The 17,764-nt window shown below is 44.4% G+C and overlaps 1 protein-coding gene across 2 annotated transcripts; it reads right to left on the bottom strand.

Moving 5' to 3' along the window:
• Window positions 1–2,513: 2,513 nt before the first annotated feature.
• LOC146169634 (uncharacterized) lies at window positions 2,514–16,472 on the bottom strand. 2 transcript variants are annotated; one of them, XM_083381530.1, is made up of 12 exons: window positions 16,061–16,472; window positions 15,279–15,370; window positions 10,302–10,386; window positions 9,699–9,999; window positions 8,613–8,760; window positions 7,733–7,936; window positions 7,263–7,384; window positions 5,492–5,702; window positions 4,639–4,869; window positions 4,012–4,150; window positions 3,187–3,512; window positions 2,514–2,864 (listed from the first exon to the last, which is right to left on the bottom strand). In XM_083381530.1, exons 1-12 carry the CDS (start codon window positions 16,155–16,157, stop codon window positions 2,784–2,786), a joined length of 2,037 nt encoding a protein of 678 aa, XP_083237656.1. In that variant the 5' UTR covers window positions 16,158–16,472; the 3' UTR covers window positions 2,514–2,783. The 2 variants fall into 2 exon arrangements, with proteins under 2 accessions (XP_083237656.1, XP_083237663.1); XM_083381537.1 differs by having other exon boundaries at window positions 7,733–7,933.
• Window positions 16,473–17,764: the final 1,292 nt, after the last annotated feature.

The raw sequence follows: 17,764 nt of genomic DNA, 5'->3' as shown, positions 1-17,764 counted from the left end.
TAGGCCAAACTCATAAAAATTCTTGAAATTACGAAGCTGAACATGTATCTTACATTATAAACCAGACTTCAACCTAAAGACTGCAAACACAACTTGAACGCGCTTAAAACGTACGAGCAATGTAAGACCTTCTCTTACGCCGGCTTAAACAAACTACAGAAAAAACGCAATCGTAACGAGAGAGAGGCGGGGTTCGACTAATCAAAGAAGACCGCCCGTTCGTACACATCGCATAATAGGGTTTTGAATCCATGCTTTCGCCACTAATAAGCGGATTTCGATCCGTATAATTTGCCTCTAATCCGCTCGACGCGACGTAAAGTCCCTGCAATATACTGTTTGCGGCATGATGAAGTATACATAGAGGTTCAAGCAATAAGACCAGGTTTGCCAGATGAGCGGGATAGGGACTCTACCAGTGTTGCTTCACAAACTCTTACAAAAAGTATTGGCCAACATTTTTGCTAGATTTTGGAGTCTTGGATTCGGACAGTTACTGAAAGAATAAAATAAATATCATTATCACAATAAATCATTCGTTGTATGACGTGCATAAAACAAAGAACTTCTTAAACAATTCTCCTGGCAAATTAAAATTGCAAACAGTTTTCTACGGCCACCCACAGTTTAATAATAAGCTCCGCCAACCTACAACCGAAAGTAGAGAGCCCAGTATATGCCATGATCATTTTGTAACACGATCCGTAAGACCTTCGCACCTTCATCAGTCAGCAAGACCACAGCGTGTAAAAAACACAAAAATAGTTTAAGGCAACATCCGGCCGGTATAGAGTCCACACGTAAACCGACCGACAACTTTTCGAGGGTTCAACACGCACATAACCGCCAAACATAACTTGGCGCGAGCGAATGTGTACGGGAAGGCCGGCAAATCGATTGTGCAAACAATGACCGGTCGACGCCCGGTATATAATAGCGTTACACCGAATGGCGGGCGAAACGAGATTTCAAGCGGTTGTGACGATTTCATGTAAATGCGGATTACGTGCGTGTGACGCGCCGCTGTTGCTCACTTTTTAAATACATCTTTAAAAGCTTGTTAATGTGGCTAGCAGTAAAGCAGATAAAATCCGTTTTTGTACCCTGCTTCCGTTTTTAACATAACGAAGGTTTTCTGAGACAATATTATGGAGAATGGTATGCGGCCACTTTTTAAAGCGAAATTAGACTGAGCAAGATAATGAAATGACACCAAGCACGCTTGACATTCCCTTGCTTTATAGCCTTTTCGATCAGTTATCCTGTCATCTAAAGAAACAACCAAAAACCTTTTGCGCTAGCTTTTTGAAGATAATGATACGTTTAGTAACTTGCAAACCTCATTTCTTTGCACCAAGAGGTCCTAAATACGTTTTTGTAATCAACATCGGCCCAAATTAAATCTTAAATTCTTCCATTTTTCTACACTACAACAAATGTCTGCCGCAAAAAAGGGAATTCAAATAATTGCAAAAAATTGACCGAAACCATATAGCAGGCTATCCTTGTCAACACATTTAGTTCAAAATAGCTTTAGAAACTCAAAATGTCTGCCCCTGTTTCGCGAAGCTGTGGTTTTGTAGGAAAAATCGGTATCGCTATAAACTAATCGATCAAAAATTAAGTTAATAACACCTCATTTGCTTAAGAAGCCCTGGCAAATCAGAAACTGCTTGCTGGAACTTAACAGCACCTGTAAACTCGCTTGAGATTAGCCGATTGAAAGTTGGGGTGAACACGGGCCCGTAAAGCTCATGACATAAGGTAAAAAACGCGTGACGAGCGCAGAATGCATGACACGACCTAGACAAAGTCGCGAGCACTTTTGCGCACACTTTGTGGGCAAATTTAGCTCGACACATCACTTGAGGAGCCCCTCGAATCATACAAAGTAAACGCGAAGTTATGTAAGTAGATGTGTGTCGTTCGGCTGACATTTGACTTGCCCATCAGGTATGCCGGCATTTATTTTGACAAATGTTTTGTGATACATAAGCAATTATTAAGGCATATCGCATGAAGGCATTGTAGCAACAGGGCGAAAAAGTGTCATTGGGCCATTTGCTTTAATTAATGGTATTTCGGGGCCAAATTAATCTAAATTGATGCAGAGAAATAATAGGACCTGAGGATCCCATTGCTGCATCTTGGCGCGAACTATTATGCTACCACACTCCCAACGGAACAAAACTGCGTGACTTTGCAAAAGCAGAACGTTGTTGTACTCACTTTGTTATCAAGTGTCGACTTTGGAAGTACAAAACCACGAAAATATATTTCTGTCAAGCATACAATAGTTTGTATTTTTGCGTTTAGTCAAACAAGATATAAGAACGTTATTTTATTATTCTGGTTATTTAAATTGTTTTCACATTGTCATTAAGTCGACGACATAAACCGACTAGACCTATATCCTTTTTAGTGGAACCCTATTCCCAAAACATCTATTATAAACCTTATCATCAAAACAATTTTTCAACTGGTACATATCTGCTTTCACTCAGACACACGAGTCACGGTAAGAATAATTTATTTGTTCGGAATACTGCATTCGGTCGACAGGGGGCGGTCGCGAGGCACTTGTGATGGCTTTTGGCACAAAAAAAACGAAAGAGAAAAATGAGGACGTCTAAAGAAATAGGGTCTGGCAAGCATGGCCGGCGGATGTGTAATTTCGATTGTTTACACTGCGTTTGAACTGGAAGAGACTGGCAGACGTGGAAAAATCAGCAGGGAAGACGAACGAAGAAAGAACAAAAACAAAACTAACAAATGCATAAAGACTAAGAGCCGCCCTTGAGCGGAACGATCCTTCCTTTGTTGGAGAGGCAGCGAATTCTCTTTTCGGCGAAGTGTTCAAAGTCCTGCACATAAGAATGCATAAATTAAGAATGGTGTAAAAAACGAATACATTCTGCTGTCATTTGACTAAAGGCTTTCATCAATTTATTTGATTGTTTTAAACGTTTTCACATTTCATTTTCTTTTATTTGCCAGCTGGTATTATACCATAGTTCAATCAGTTTTAAGCCGATTTTATTCATGATTGAACAATAAACTAACAATTTTACCACAGTTGGTACGCGTTTTTACCAGCCAAAATTTCATAATACATATAAATTGACTCTTGTACGAAAGAATATACAAATTAATAAAATAGCAAGTTCAACTATATGTTATATTCACCTCGATTTGAGCGAGGACACGTCGGTCGACGTCATCGTGGCTTTCGAAGCAGCTGTCCGGGATCGTGTCCAGGGTTTTGGCGGCCTGCCTGGGCGAGTAGAAGACGTCGTTGTGCTTGGCCAGTGGTGAAGCGCTGTTGCTGCTGCTAGTGATGCTGCAGGTGGTGGTTGCCTGGCAACCGGACTGGGAGCAGGAGGACACGATGGAGCCGGTGGACTTGGACAGGGTCCCGTCCAGGCTGATGTCGCTACGACTCAGGGTATCGCCGTTGTCGAAGCCACTGTCGCAGTCCGACGTGATCGCGTAATCAATGGAGCGGCATCTCCCTGTCGGTGTAAAAGTGGATAGTTTGAGTATAAGGCTGCTCGACTATAAGGTCCTTTTGTTGTCCATGTGTAAGTCTTTATGCTTTTTTTGTTCAATATTTACAAAGATGCACAAAAATAAATTGAATCTTGAAACTTTAAACTCAAGGTAAAAAATTAGATACGGAGTTTAGCACTGCTGCCAAGTGAGGAGTTATTTTTCGGTTGTCATGATAAAAAATGAAGATTTTACCGGTTTGTTTACCTAATTTACGAAAATATTCGGTAACATTACATTTATTAATAAACCAATATTAATGCAAAACCCTATTCCCATCAAAATTTATTGAACTGATGGCAGGTCATAACTTTCCAATATAAAAAGAGGAACGACACTAATCAGACAACGACCGGCCGAAACAGTAAACTATTTCGCTTTACACTCTATATTTTTTAAATCCAGCTTCTCTTTAATAAGTCACTTGTAACAAAGTTTAAACACTTGAGAACGCCGACCAACCTGAGCGGCGCATGGCTCCCTTGTCGCACGAGTCGTTCAGCGTCAGGTTCGATTTGAGGCTGAGCGGGCTGACCTGTCCCTGGGTGGCGCTCGAGGTGCGCGAGGTAAGGTGCTGGGCTGGAGACGACCGTTCGAAGCTCTGCAATAGTGAGAAAGTCATGTTAGATTTCGCGTCGCAATATGCTACCATTGCGTCGGGAAACTCAATTAGCGGCTTGATGTATTGGAAGATGTTAAAGCATGGACGTCATGTTTTTTTTTTATCTTGACGCCCTTAAAGTGATTTGACAAACAAAATTCCATTTCTCAATATAGCTCAACGCACCTTTTTAAAATTTCCAACAAATATAGCCTTGGCGAAGACAGTGCGTCAATTAGATCAATATGTCGACGAAAACACCAACAAAATATTACGATGCCCGATAGCAACTACTTATACAGTACTAAACGTATATCCCAACATGGGCATTTTAAAAGCTATACGCGCTAATCGTTTATGACCTCACCTACTATAGTGGTCTGCGGTAAACGAGTGTCTCTCCCAATTCAGAAAAAATGCCTTAAACGGCGTTACAACATGGCGTGATTCACAACTGAACAAACCACAGTCATCATATAGTCACTCACCAGGGAGAAGTCAGAGACGGGAGTCGAATCCTCAAACACCGAAGTGTCGTCCACGGAGCCCAGTGTGTCACAGGAGGAGGCAGCCTTCAGGGTGGGCCGCGAGCTGGTCTTGGCCGGCCCAGTGTGGCGCCGGGCTAGGGCACCCCGTTTGGCCAGGACGGCCTCGTCGTTGGCTAGGCCCATCTGGAAAAGCTCGACGCAGCACTTGAGTTCAAGCTTGGCGGCGGAGAGCTGAAAAGTCGAATAGAATATTGGCGTTAGTTGCCAGTTGTAAAAGGGCGAGTCTCTTGGATTAAACTTTAAAAAAATATAACCTACAAAATATCGTAATTTACCTTGAAATGTGTCGTCAAGGCAAAAATGGTAATTTACCTTGAAATGTGTGGTCAAGGCCAACTTTAAGTTTAACACGATTAACATTCGGGTGAACGATTTTAAGTGAGTTATTTGACCTATAAATCACTTCAACAACAATTTGTGTGCTTGGGGTAATAAAGTTTTAAATTAACAATTTCTTAAAATACGAAAATAGCTTGCTTTTCTATTCACACTCAATCGCATATCCGAGCGATTAGCTGGTATTTTGTTTCGCCAAGTGGCTGAAAAAATAAGCCTATCTCAGCGACCTGAGCTCGTTTTATTCGAGATGATTCGCCGGTAGCTTTAAGGCTCAATCGAGCGGTGAACTTTCGCACAAAAGGTTAAGCGCTCACTCTCGGCCACGAGTATAAAGCGGCAGCCCGCAACCTCGAATTTGCGGCTTAACGCGAAGACCAAACGGTGGTGATGGGCAGCAAGGCGGATGCTTTGACGCCGTAGCGGACGAGGTCGCAATTACGACTTTGGTTCTCACCTGCATTTTGTCCTTTTGTTCGTCGATGCATTGTTCGACGACCGTTAATTTTCGCCGAAAGGCACGGGCCCGCTCCTTAACGAACCGGAGCCTGTCGGCGGCGGTGTTGGACACTTCTTTGCTGCTGTTGTTGTCTGTAGTTCCCGTGGGGCTGCTGGCCTGTAGTTCCTTCTCGAAACGGTCGCATTTGATTCGAAGAGAGTTTTTACGTCTGTGAATAAGGGATGTTGGAGTTTGGATACGGGATGAAAAAATGTACGTTAAACTAAAGCAGAAAATCTCAATTTGAAAGGTGAATATTCGGAATAAATCCTGAATTTAATTTGAAGCCTCCACACTACGATTTATATACTTCAGAATACATTAAACGTAACACAGTTTGAATGACGTTTTGGAGTCTAAAAAAACTTCATGAAACTTGAGTGACAAAGCCTGAAAATATAAGGCTTTTTATGCGTTGTAAACCAACTGTATGCAGATATTGTCGTTGAGTGCAATTAGACGGGCGCCTTTTAAGGGCAAAACGAGCATTTCATGTCCGGAAGCTGGCCAGCCTAGCCGCGGATAAACTAATTGCGGGTTGATGGGCACGTTTTTCGGTTTTCCGGTTGTTTACGATATAAAAAACGTTTCGATGGGTCGAGAACTATACGACTACAGATTCTGTCAACAATGGGTCGAAATGGTGTTTGCGAAAGGTGGTGCCAGTACTCTTGGACAAAAAAATTACTCGAGCAAATATATGGCCAGTTTACAGAAATACTTCGCGTACGCATCAAATCCTTTTTTAACGGCGGGATTATTTACATTACCAAGCAAAAACGGCATAATCAGAAGATTAAAAAATGAACCACCAGGTTTTGATGAAACCCTGATTGCCGGCATTTACAATCGTCGTCATTCACTGGCCAAAACAGAAAAACTAGTTCAACAGAATCCGGTAAAAAACGCAGCGGCAATTTTACGACGGAACAAAGTATGCCGTATAATGCTGGTAAGGCGAGCACTAAAGCTCGAAACCAGCATCCCGGAGATTACGCTGGACGGTCCAGTTAGCACTTGCCCGCACCACACATAACGAGTTCGCTTTGCGTTTGCTATCGGCAAACATCGCGCGAACAGATTACCAGTGATCACTTCCATTTTACCAGCGCGCCGATGTTTGGCAAAGATTTGAGATTGCGTGCCGAATCGCGTCGGCTTCACGAAAACTCTTTCAGACCGATTTCGATGTTTATCGATACGATCCGCATGCGGTGCATAAAAGGCGAAACCACGAAAAGGCTTATAGTAGGCTTTCAGGGCAATTTTATCTGCAAAAAGCAACCATTGACATGGATGATGTACAAAGTAGGCGCCTGTTATCCATTAGGAATGTCGGAAATGTACAAATTACACAAAATAAGTGTTCTAGTTGGGAGATGGTCAAATATATACTACTCTTTTTCACAAAAAAGTGAATGTATTTGAAAGGTGAATTTATCAAAAACAAATAGTAGGTTGACAACCGATGGTAGCTAAACTTCTTAGGGCTAAAGCAAATTTTAACATGAAAAAATTATATTTTAACATTTTCATTTTCATCTACATATTACATCATTTGGTATATACTTATCGGAATAAAATGTCAAGTATCTAGATTTCAAATGAGCAGGATGGTCACATTGCCATGTTGCTGTACTTGGTAAAAATACGTTTGTACCACCGAAAAAAAATAAAGGAGCCGGCGATTGACAAAACGTTGGTAAATATATATCCGTTATGTTTTTACCTGTTGAGAAGGGCGACGATTGCCACGACTCGCGTTTCCTCGTTCTGGCGTATCGACTCGTATTTTCTTGTCACATCGAGTTCGCTGCCCGAGTCGCCTTGTCGGACCCGAGACGGGTTGACCTGCGAAAGCTCCAGGGTTAATACAAAAACATGGCAAACCACAAAATGCTCGGGAGAAAACAAGGCCAACAAATGGATTCGTAAAGGCAACTTGTTTGCTCGGACAAATGCCACGCCGTTATAAAATTCGCGATTTTCCAAACATGCCTTGGCGAAAGTAAACATAGGAAAAGACACCGTGAAGGGCTAAGGCCTTTTAGAGGCCCGGAAACGGCCGTAACCCTCCGGCATCCCGGTTATGCCGCGTCACTGCGATCTACAAGTTGTGGATAAACACCAGCTAGAAAATGCCTCTGCGGCGCGAACTTTAGCGTGTTTGTACAAGGACGGGCAAAGTCAAACAGTCACCTCGTCGCGAAAGCGCCGCTGCTCGTCCAAGATCTGCTGTTTTTGTTCCAGGATCTGTTGCAAGATGTCCTCCTTGCCACCCTGGCCCTGGACCATCTCGGCCCCGTCGCAAATTGTGTCCTTCTGCTGCTGTTTGCCGTCAGACAGTGTCTCCCAGTCGTTGGGCGCGTAGGCGCTGTGACGCTTGGACGGCTGTAAATTCTTCTGCGAAGAGGAACGCCGTTTCAGTTGGGCGACTTTGAATGTAGACTGGGCCATTGTGCCCGTCGAAAACTATGGTCTATCTCGTCCACCGAAACGCGCACTTCGCACACGGTTAGCGCGTAAAATAAAGCGTCGCTTGTGGCCAAATACGATCGATCCTGGCGAGTTAACACTTTTAGCTTTACTCTCTGACCCGTAGGTTAGGATCAAAATTCGATTTTGTTCACTTAAGCCTAAAAGTCTCAACGCGAAAACGGCACGTACACTACGGACATGGTAAACGCACCCAGGGTGCAAAATACATAGAAGTTTCTTTGAAATCAATGATTCCTGGCGCTTTTAAAATCGTATAGTAAACTGTTTTACTGGAGTATAAAGGCCATATCAAAACGATTTCCTTAAGGTCAACTGAATTAATTTAATTGCGATATTAGCTTTTCGCCTTAAAAATTTGAATTTTTGTTATATCACGTCACGATGGACATTAGCGAAATCACTACTGCGTTGTCACTGCTGCGGCGAAATTACCCCGTTTTTGTCTCGTGTTTGAACTTCGAGGCAGTTTTATTGTACTTTAAATTAAGCGTCCGAGGCAAACTGCTAACGTAACTATAATCGAAGTATTTCGATCTGTCACAAACTACAGGCAGACACGAGAAAGTCACCCCACCCTTACCGGCTTGACGAGGAGTGACGTCGACGGCGACATGCTCATGCTGCGCGTGACCCTTGACCTGCGGTCGGCACGTGACTGGGGTCTGGACGGGGTTGAGGCGACGGGGCGGACGGAAGAAAGCTGTTCGTCGTCGGAAAGTATTCGGAAGCTGAAAAATAAAGCTTCCCTGTTAGAACGGTTGACAATACACTGAAGCTTGCGGATAACCAGCGTTGCAATTTCAATGAAAGTAAATATGGTAGCTTGTATGCTACGTATCATTCACCCCTGGAATGGATCTAGCGTGTGTTGCTTACAAACCCGAACAAACCCAACGGAGGAAGGCACCTACAGCGTCAGTTTAATGGCCCTTAACGCAGGTGCAATCATGTATAACATAGGCCCAGGCTACCTTGTGGTTTCCCAACATACGTCACGTAATTTCGCCTGCTCTCACGATCGACGTTGGCAATTAAGGCGCTCAAGTTTAGCCTTAGCCATTAGGCTGCGAAGTTGCAATTATGACCATACGCGAAAATCTTGGTTTGCCGACGGCACAGCAGCTGTGCTCCTAATCGACTGTTGTTTTGGCGATTTATTGGTAGAAAAAGCGGATACTCAAAGCCATTAGCGAGCGCGGTCACCACGATTTGGGATTTTACCGCGCGTGCTTGAGTCAATTGCATAATTAAAGCTAATTCCGAGTTTCCAGAAACTCTCCAATAGCTGCACAAATGTCTTCGTCATGCCGCCATTTGCATGCAGCGTACAGCACGTAGCAGTCGTAGCATATATACGGGCGATGCGTAGGATTTGAAACACGCTCATTATTAGAGCCATAAGGCAGACCATGCGTTATTCCCCTCCTAAAATGTTGACCGATACAAGGCTATGATGATAGCTGTATATCTTTTAAATCCTAAATGAGGGTTTTATTTGTCAAACGTTAATTCTAAATTAACTGGCTCTGTTGAAAGACATTTCAAACATTAAAAAGTTGGCTCGCAAAAACCGCACGACCATGAAACTTGTATCTCCTTATAGTAACTAGTACCCAACAGTTACATTTATTTATAAGAAAAACGACCTTTAACCCGGTAAGCTTACCTAGTGCATTCGGCAGGTGGCTGACGGGACACGCTCTTGCTGCGTTTGAATAGAAACGCCCCCAGGCGGTTGGGAGTGGGGGGTCGCGTGCTGAGGGGTTCGGAGTGGGACGGTCCTTCAACTGTCTTCTTTTTCGGGACGACTCGGAAGCTGCGACGCGCCAGTCGGTTGGCGATATTCTGGAACTTGGTGGTCCTCCTTGATGACGTAGAAGATGATGAGGATGCGGATGAGGTAGGTCCGGGACTCGCCTCGACGCTGGAGAGAATGTCCTCCTGGCTCATGCTTAGGTACTGGGAGCCTGCAAGTGGAGGAAGGTAAAAGTGGTTAGGGTGGAGGAAATACGTTTACGATATCTTGTAAATGGCGTATTGATTGAGGCTGTTAGGTTATTGCGAATTACCGCGCATCGTCATCAATGAGTAAGAACTTATTTCACTTTCGGCAAATCTCCAAGCCGCAAGCGTTTTATCATATATAGTTCACGCACGTGTCCAATATTAGGCTATCAAGTTTAATCATGTGTTGTAACGAGCGGAGATCGCCGATTTACCCCGGGTTAATATCAATTTTATAGTCGCAAAACGACGCTCTGCCACTTACCGTGTGGTCTGGTGGCTCTTAGTGGTTCCCTGGTGGCGTGATGCTTCATCTTCTTGCTGTATCTATTTCTCCTACTGGTTACTTTCTGCACAAAAAGACAAAAGGCATTAGCGTCCATCGAGCAGGTCCAATACTCCACAAATCAAATCTGCATTGCTGCCAATTAATTGCCGCTGCACCTGATAGCTATATGCACTAGCGAACTCGTCAGAGGCCGTAAACAAGCGAGCAAAGGCAATAACTGGCGATACGGGCTATTAATCTGCCCTTTGCGGCAACGATGAATCACGACGCACTGATTGGGCCTTTTGCAAACGTCTCCTAAGCGGCCATTGCCTTGCAGGTCGCAGGGCCATCAATTTCGCTTCCCCTGTCGCTTTGCGTAACGAAAACAAGCGCGGTTCGGCCAGGGTCGCGTCCAGCACGTCGCCCATTCACACTTTGACCCGCGCTACTAAGTAGGGGACCGTAAGTGGCCAAGACAAACGGAGAATTTCAAGTTGTAATCCCAGCTAATTCCGAAAGCTCATTGTAGGCGCCAAGCAAAGAAAATTTTGCGCGCTATAGCTTGGACTTTGACTGTCTTAGGCAACTTGGATGCAACCAGGGTTTGCCAATTGGCAAGGGCGAAATGTTAGACACTAATCGTGACATGCAATCGGCGTAATGATCGCCACAGCCTGCAGTCGTTTTGGCAAATTACCACGAACTCGGGGATGGTTGGTGACCCTACTGTCTACTGTTTTCTACCAAATGTTAAACTCGTTTCAAAACAACTGAAACAGCGACTACGGCGTTATAAGCCTATAGGCCAACAACCAAGACTAGAACTACAAAGACGTTGAACTGTACACAGCCTAAATTGCAACCTTACTCTACGGTGAATATACAGCTGTTTGTTTCTTTCGCATCGTACTTGTTTCTCTCAAGGGCGACCCGACCCAGATTTTAAAGGGGCGCCGCTGTAAAAACGACCGGCTCGAAATTAGTTTGACGACCAAACAGTAAGCTCAGAGTCGCTCGATTTAGTAACGCGTCGCGAAAGGCCGAGCTGTTGTTTATCTTTGCGCTTCTCCCAAGAGCGAATAGTGAAAGCCAACCGCCTTGCTCCATTTAAAGTAACATAATTAAATGATTACTTCATGATATACGTGGGTGGTTTTATACCGTAAGAAGGTGATTGCGTTCGAGTTCGTTACGTAATAGTGTCGGAATACACACAAATACACGACAGTTTATAAAGGAAAGCGTATGACCAAAAGCGGCGATGCTATCTTAAGAAACATTAGGTGTGGTATGTTACCACGGTTTGTTCAATTCTGTTGAATGTTATATTAAAAAGCGACTTTGTGTTAATCTAATAACTACAATTGACACGCCACTTACAAACGGACACCTCGCCAGGATGAATTAGAATAACTCAAAACGGTGTCAAAAAGGCCTTCTACTTTCATTCCACGTCTACTTTTCATTCTACTGCTACAAACAGCCTTGAACCTTCTAGAGTCGGGCGATTGACGTGTATACAGCTTCGCATGAACTTAAAATGCGCCGCGTCGGAGGCGTGAACTGGCAGCAGCTCCAAGCATCACAAGCCGGTCAGGCGCGGCGGAATCAAGGCGCCTTTACGACGCTTTCGGGGGGCAATAAATGCGCTGGCCGTGAACAGAACGCTGTAACCGCGTCGGCCGCAATTTAACTAACCGAACGACGTGTGCTGTACAAAATACCCGTCGAACAAGTACAGCGCGACAGGTGCTGCTGGTGCGTAGGCCCAAGAACGACCGCGGCCTCCAACAATCCAGTCAGCTTGGAACACGCTTTGGTTAGGCGTAACCAGTCAAGGGCGAGTGTCTTTGGCTTTGAAATACACGAAACATTTTGGTGAAGCATAAAACACCCTGTTTGTTCTTTATGCGTTGATGAATACGAAAAAACCCACATTATCGCAAACTGGCTGCACAGTATTATTTATAGCTCTCAAAACTGTGTCAAACAAATAAATTTAAATACTTTTATTGTTTCTTGGAAAATGACGTCATACTTTCCAATTCCACCTACAACGTGACGTTAGAAATATCGCACAGCTGTCACTGCTCGGCTAAGGCGAAATCATGACGTGACATGTCGGTGGGAGAAGACTCGTATCACAGACGCCAAACTCGTGATTTGTGACTTCGATTGGCAACGATCCACAAAAGCGCAATAGACTTGTTAAACCACTGTTTAAATCGGAAAAGCCAAAAGGGGAAGTCATACTTCACGCCCCAGCGCACGCGAGATTTGTCATGTGCCTAACCCCTACTCGCAATTGTCGTTGCGCCATTTTGAGCCTCCAGGCTATTTACCAGCGTCACCTAAAAACTGACCAAGGGGTGAAAACCCATCGCGGGGAAATTCGCACTCCAGGATTACCCAGCATTGAAGCTTGAAAAATTAGAGTCGGTCAAAACAGGACATCGCCGCTGTAGGATGTGGCTCAAAAACACTAACGTCCTTTATCACGACCCGGGTTAAAATTAAACCCAAGGGAAATTGAAACGATTAAGCGCGAGGAACCTTTCGGGGTTTACGTGAGCATTTACGTGTAAACTATTCAACCTATTGAAAATATTTACCATACGGCACAACACAGGGTAGGCTGTTATTCAAAACAGTCCTAATTTGAAACCCCGCCATTGAAAAACGACCCATCCCTTCTGTTTTCATCACATTTTCGCGACTAGAAAAAAATACGACTCTTAAAACGCTTAGCTATTTAGAGCGACCCCTTACACTAGCTAACGGATAAGATAAAGCTCAGAAAAAAGGAAACCTAAAAAGAAAACCTGGCAAAATATGAGTAAGTTACGTAGGAAAACCTACAATCCCCCTTCATAGCTGTAACTCTAACGTTGTCTGTGTCGGTAGGTCGCCCTCCCAGCCCATGCCATCCCAGCCCATTTCGCCTTAAAACGGAAGCGTTCTGTCATATTTTAAAGGCTCGAGAGATTTCGAATAAATGGCTCATTCGTGGAGACATTCGAGCGCTGGGCTGCGGAATCAGCGATCTGGGGGTCACGGTTTTAAAGAGATTTACTTTTCCGTGTTGCACTCGGTTAATCTGATCCCATATACGTGGCCAAGATCGCCGGCTGTTTACGTACAACTGTGAATGGACAGAGTCAGGTGCGTGGGGCGCGATTCGAGAGGTTTCAACCAATACGACGTGACATTCAAGACCGTAAACACGTCAACGAGAGCGAAAATGCGGACATTGGCCGTTCACACAAGTCGTACTTCACGTCGCCTCGATTGCCCCTGCTACTACGTGTAAGCTCGACGACGGCCTTCCGAGAATATACACCTTCGAAATCGCATCTCACCGTTTGCTATCGTATAGGAGCGCGCGGTGACCGATCGCTTTTCCAGTGCGCGGTTTGTTTTGGTTAAGGCGACGCCGTTCTAATCCGCGCGGATGTCATTGGACGCCTTGTTAACAAACACTTGTCGATACCGCTGCGTAACGCTGATGCATATGCGCTGCTGCTATGAATCGTGAACATTTAGAAAGCAACAGTTTTCCAACCGATACCGTTGTTATTAAACCATAGCGATCAACAGTTTTCTTATGCTGATAAGCGAAGACATGAACTGACTTGTACTGGACAACTGTTTGCAAACAATAAAGCCCTGTCTTTTATACCTGCCCAAGCTTTTAGGCTGCTGCTAGTATTCCTTGTTTGCTTTCTTCGAACCAATACGTTTGTACTGAGCCCACGATCGTAGTTACAGGCTGATCAGCCAACGCAAAGTTTGCCACTGCCTGTGCTTTGTTTACGCGGCCTCCTAATTGGCCACAATTTCACGTTCCTTTCTTTCCAGGTAGTGGGCCGTGCAGAATCGGTAATGGGTCGCTAAGTAAACGATCCCCGGTCAAACCCGTTTCTACGGCTCTTTGCTCGCGTTGCCAATACACTGGGCGGCTTACCCACAACTCTAAGACTGACGCGGCTTGAGGTGAAGGGCAATTTAAAAGCGCAATTACCGCCGCGAGTTAATTCGCTTGTTTACGCTAACGGACAGGATATGGAGACGAGCTGTAACATATCTCCGGGGCCTAATCCAATATTTGCCGAAGCCTACTTCGTACAACTGTCAGTCGTGTAGTCTGCCTGTCTACATCTCTCTGATGACGTAGTAGAGGCCACCTTCGCTGGGCTTCTACGTCACACGAGGTGACCCTTATTTGGCGAGCGCCCTAACAGCAAAACACATGCGCCAGGGCTGCAACAACGACAGGTTCAGCTGACAGCTGCCGAGCACATCGACAAGCTAGCGTGATCTGGCTAACGTTACCCGCGGTTAAGGAATGTTACAAGGCTAATGCGCGACACTCCCGCGAGGCCTGCTAATCTCTCGGCGATTTGCAATACCGGGTAAGTTGCCAGAGAAAATCCGGTGTCGTTGAACTCTCGCCAGAAGGCCGATTTTAAGCGGCTTTCCAGGAAAAGAGAACTGCCGCGTTACGCCGAAGAAAGGCCTTTATTATCAGCAGCAAAGGCCAGCGGCGGTCGAAGAATGCGGACCAAATCCGCCAACACACAGCCTGAGTTTTAATCGGGACCCATCGCTTTCCCTAAACCTCAGACGCGTAAACTTGTAAACATCCGTCGCTGGCAGCGATAAAATCGTCGCGGTTGCACTGAAATAGCAACACGATTTTAAAATAGCGTTAAGCCTTTACATAACTAAGCAGCAGTTTACATTGCAGCCTTAACCAACTTTTCAATACGTTTCTAAAACAAGGAGAAGAAATGTTTTTGTAAATTTCACTTTGAACTTTTAGCCGATGTCACTTTAAACTTTTAGCCGTTGTTTATAGTTATCCCTTTTTTAACCTCCTATATCACATATTTTACCGCTTACTATAAACATCGGCTAAAGGTCAGCCCAGCACCTCTTAATAAAATACAAATTAACGTAGCATAAACATACCTCCACGTCGGAGCTTGCTCTTTCGTCGTCCAAAAATCTCTCTTCGTTCGATAAGTCCGCGGCCGGGGCGAGCGGCATCAGCGTCGCCGGCGCTAAACAATAAAGTCTTAATGAAGCGGGCGGCCAATATTTACAAACCAGTAGCAAAAAGCGCACGCAATTAATTGGCAAGCCGCTCGCACAAAGTTGGACGTCCGCCCGTTTGCTGCGTAAGGGGGCAAGGGCTATGCGCGTGGTGGGAATACGTGATGTGGCACAGGCTATGCCTGGAAATGCAATCGATCACAGGCCTCTGGCGCAAGCGAAATGGGGAAATAACACCTTTTATGGGGTAACTTTTGTGGCGCAATTATGCGAATCGCAGACGAAAGGCAATAACTCGAAACGGCGTGCTTGGTTATTGCGATTCGCCAGACGCGGACGAGTGTCAATAAAATGATAAATCCCCGAAACCCTTTGGGACACAGTTTTATTATTAGCGCAGGGTAATTTTAAAACTGATTTATTTTTTCAATCAGGATAAATTGACTGAAACATATGGGTGAGCTATGCTACGGTTTTAGAATATTACAATTAAATATTCACATCAAAACAGTACTTTTTTAAAACGCTTCTATTGTTAAATGTATTATTTTCATTATTGCTGTTTTAAAGTGTTGGGTTTAGATTACGAATCCATTCAATACATGTTGCCTGTATACTACAAGGAAATAACATTTATGTTCGCCAAAAACCTGACTATTTACAATATCTATTCATTGAAAATGGTATTTCTGACTTACCTTTGTGGGTTGGTGACGGAGAGCAGCTGCCGTAAGTCTCGATGAAGTAGTCGTGCGACATTTCGTGGGCTGCGATTCGCGATATTCCTTGCATCATGCTTTTCACGCTCGCACAAATACGAAGCAAGATGGTATAATTGCTCGTAGCACTTATAAACAGTCTAAATCGTTTTTTTTGTGCGTTCTTGATATTCCACAAAAATCTCAAGTTCGCTGCTGCAACACAACAAAATAAGAGTTAGCTCCTATTTTTTCTTTATCCACCGAGCTCCTTACAATTTGGCAACGATAACTGTATAGTTGTAGACGTATAACGGTCCCCTAGGTATTAAATCCGCCAAAGCGACTGTATTTTTGTGGCGGATATGATTCGCTTGGCCCACTTACGTCTCATGCAAAGGCTTCCTGACCGAAGGCGGTGATTCTCACAGCAATAAATCATAACCGGCAACTGTTCATTTGTATCATAGCTAACATACCTAATAGTACTATCCACCCCAGCCTAAGATTGTCTTAATGCAAAAATTATCGGATCTGGCCTTTCTGTAATGAACTGCTGTTAAAAACTATTAGCGAAATCGGTTTAAATGTCTTCGCGTTTCTAGGCTCATCGCAGCGTACACGCCGCCTATCAACGTCGACTGGTTCCTTACTAACTTGAACGTCTACCAGATGAGGCATAAATAAACAGTAAAAACTGCAACGGTCATAAGCCTCCGATATAGACCTGTCGACACACAACGCTGCTGACGAAAAACAGGGCACGACTGACAAGAAGCGCCCGGCTAAGCAACTGAGCTACCCTGATACTTCTTCGCGCCGCCGAACCGAATGAGCAGACAGCGGCCGCCGTTTGGTTCGCCTAGAAAAAAGGAGCCAAACGATGTTGCCTTCGGTCTGTTCACGTTGCGTTGCAATTTTTCATGGAAAACGCTTGATCGCGTTTTGCATATCGGCGATTTCGTGACTCGAAATTTGTGCACGGCCTAAAAACGTGCCATCTCTTAGCTACGATTTCGAAAAAAAAGGCATTTTCAAACAGCAAATCTTTTAAAAAAAATATTATTGGATGCAACCTTTTCAGAATTTGGATATTTGGATGAATACTTTTTTTCACGCTCCACCCACATTTCACGCCTCTCGTTAACTAATTCTACAGTCGATTTTCTGCATACTTATTTTCACCTGGAACTAACGCGTATACACACCTTGCATTACCTGGTGACCGCAACGCGAATAACCTGCTACTGTTGCATTGTGACGCATAAAAGACAAAAGACGCGCGCATTTTGATCGACCCCGGGAAGCTCAAGCCCCGAGGGGGTTCGACAATTATTCGCCCCCTTTGTGGAGCGGTGTGACAATGGAGGCCTGCACCAGCCATGAATGCATTGCAACAGTTTCGTCTCTAGCCCCGCGAGGCCCACTTGCATTTTCTCCTTTTTCGAAAACAAGACACAGTCGAACAGCGAACGGCGAAAGGACAATGAGATTTGAGCCTCGGCCTACAGGGAATCGACACAAAAACGAATTTGGCCAGTGACAATAGGCGAGATAGCTTTGGCCTTTTCTTTTGTCTTATACACACTTGAAATGTAGACAAACGGTGGCGATAATATTATAATCATAAACAGTTGTTTACCTTAAGATTGACAATTTATGCGTTAATATTACAAATCCTTTGGATCTTACACTTTGTTGATC

The sequence above is a fragment of the Ascidiella aspersa genome, chromosome 1 (genome assembly GCF_963924565.1).
Source record: "Ascidiella aspersa chromosome 1, kaAscAspe10.2, whole genome shotgun sequence".
Lineage (NCBI taxonomy): Eukaryota > Metazoa > Chordata > Ascidiacea > Phlebobranchia > Ascidiidae > Ascidiella > Ascidiella aspersa.
The sequence above is the reverse complement of the archived record's forward strand: the minus strand, read 5'-3'. Positions and strand labels throughout refer to the sequence as shown.

Bases quoted from the DNA above. Each gene is read 5' to 3' on its own strand.
- LOC146169634 (XM_083381530.1), bottom strand. From the start codon at position 16,157: ATGATGCAAGGAATATCGCGAATCGCAGCCCACGAAATGTCGCACGAC. The intron at 4,151-4,638 runs GTGAGTGACTAT...TCACTATTGCAG, and splicing joins CCGTCTCTGACTTCTCCCTG to AGCTTCGAACGGTCGTCTCC. The intron at 2,865-3,186 runs GTGAATATAACA...TCTTATGTGCAG, and splicing joins GTGTCCTCGCTCAAATCGAG to GACTTTGAACACTTCGCCGA.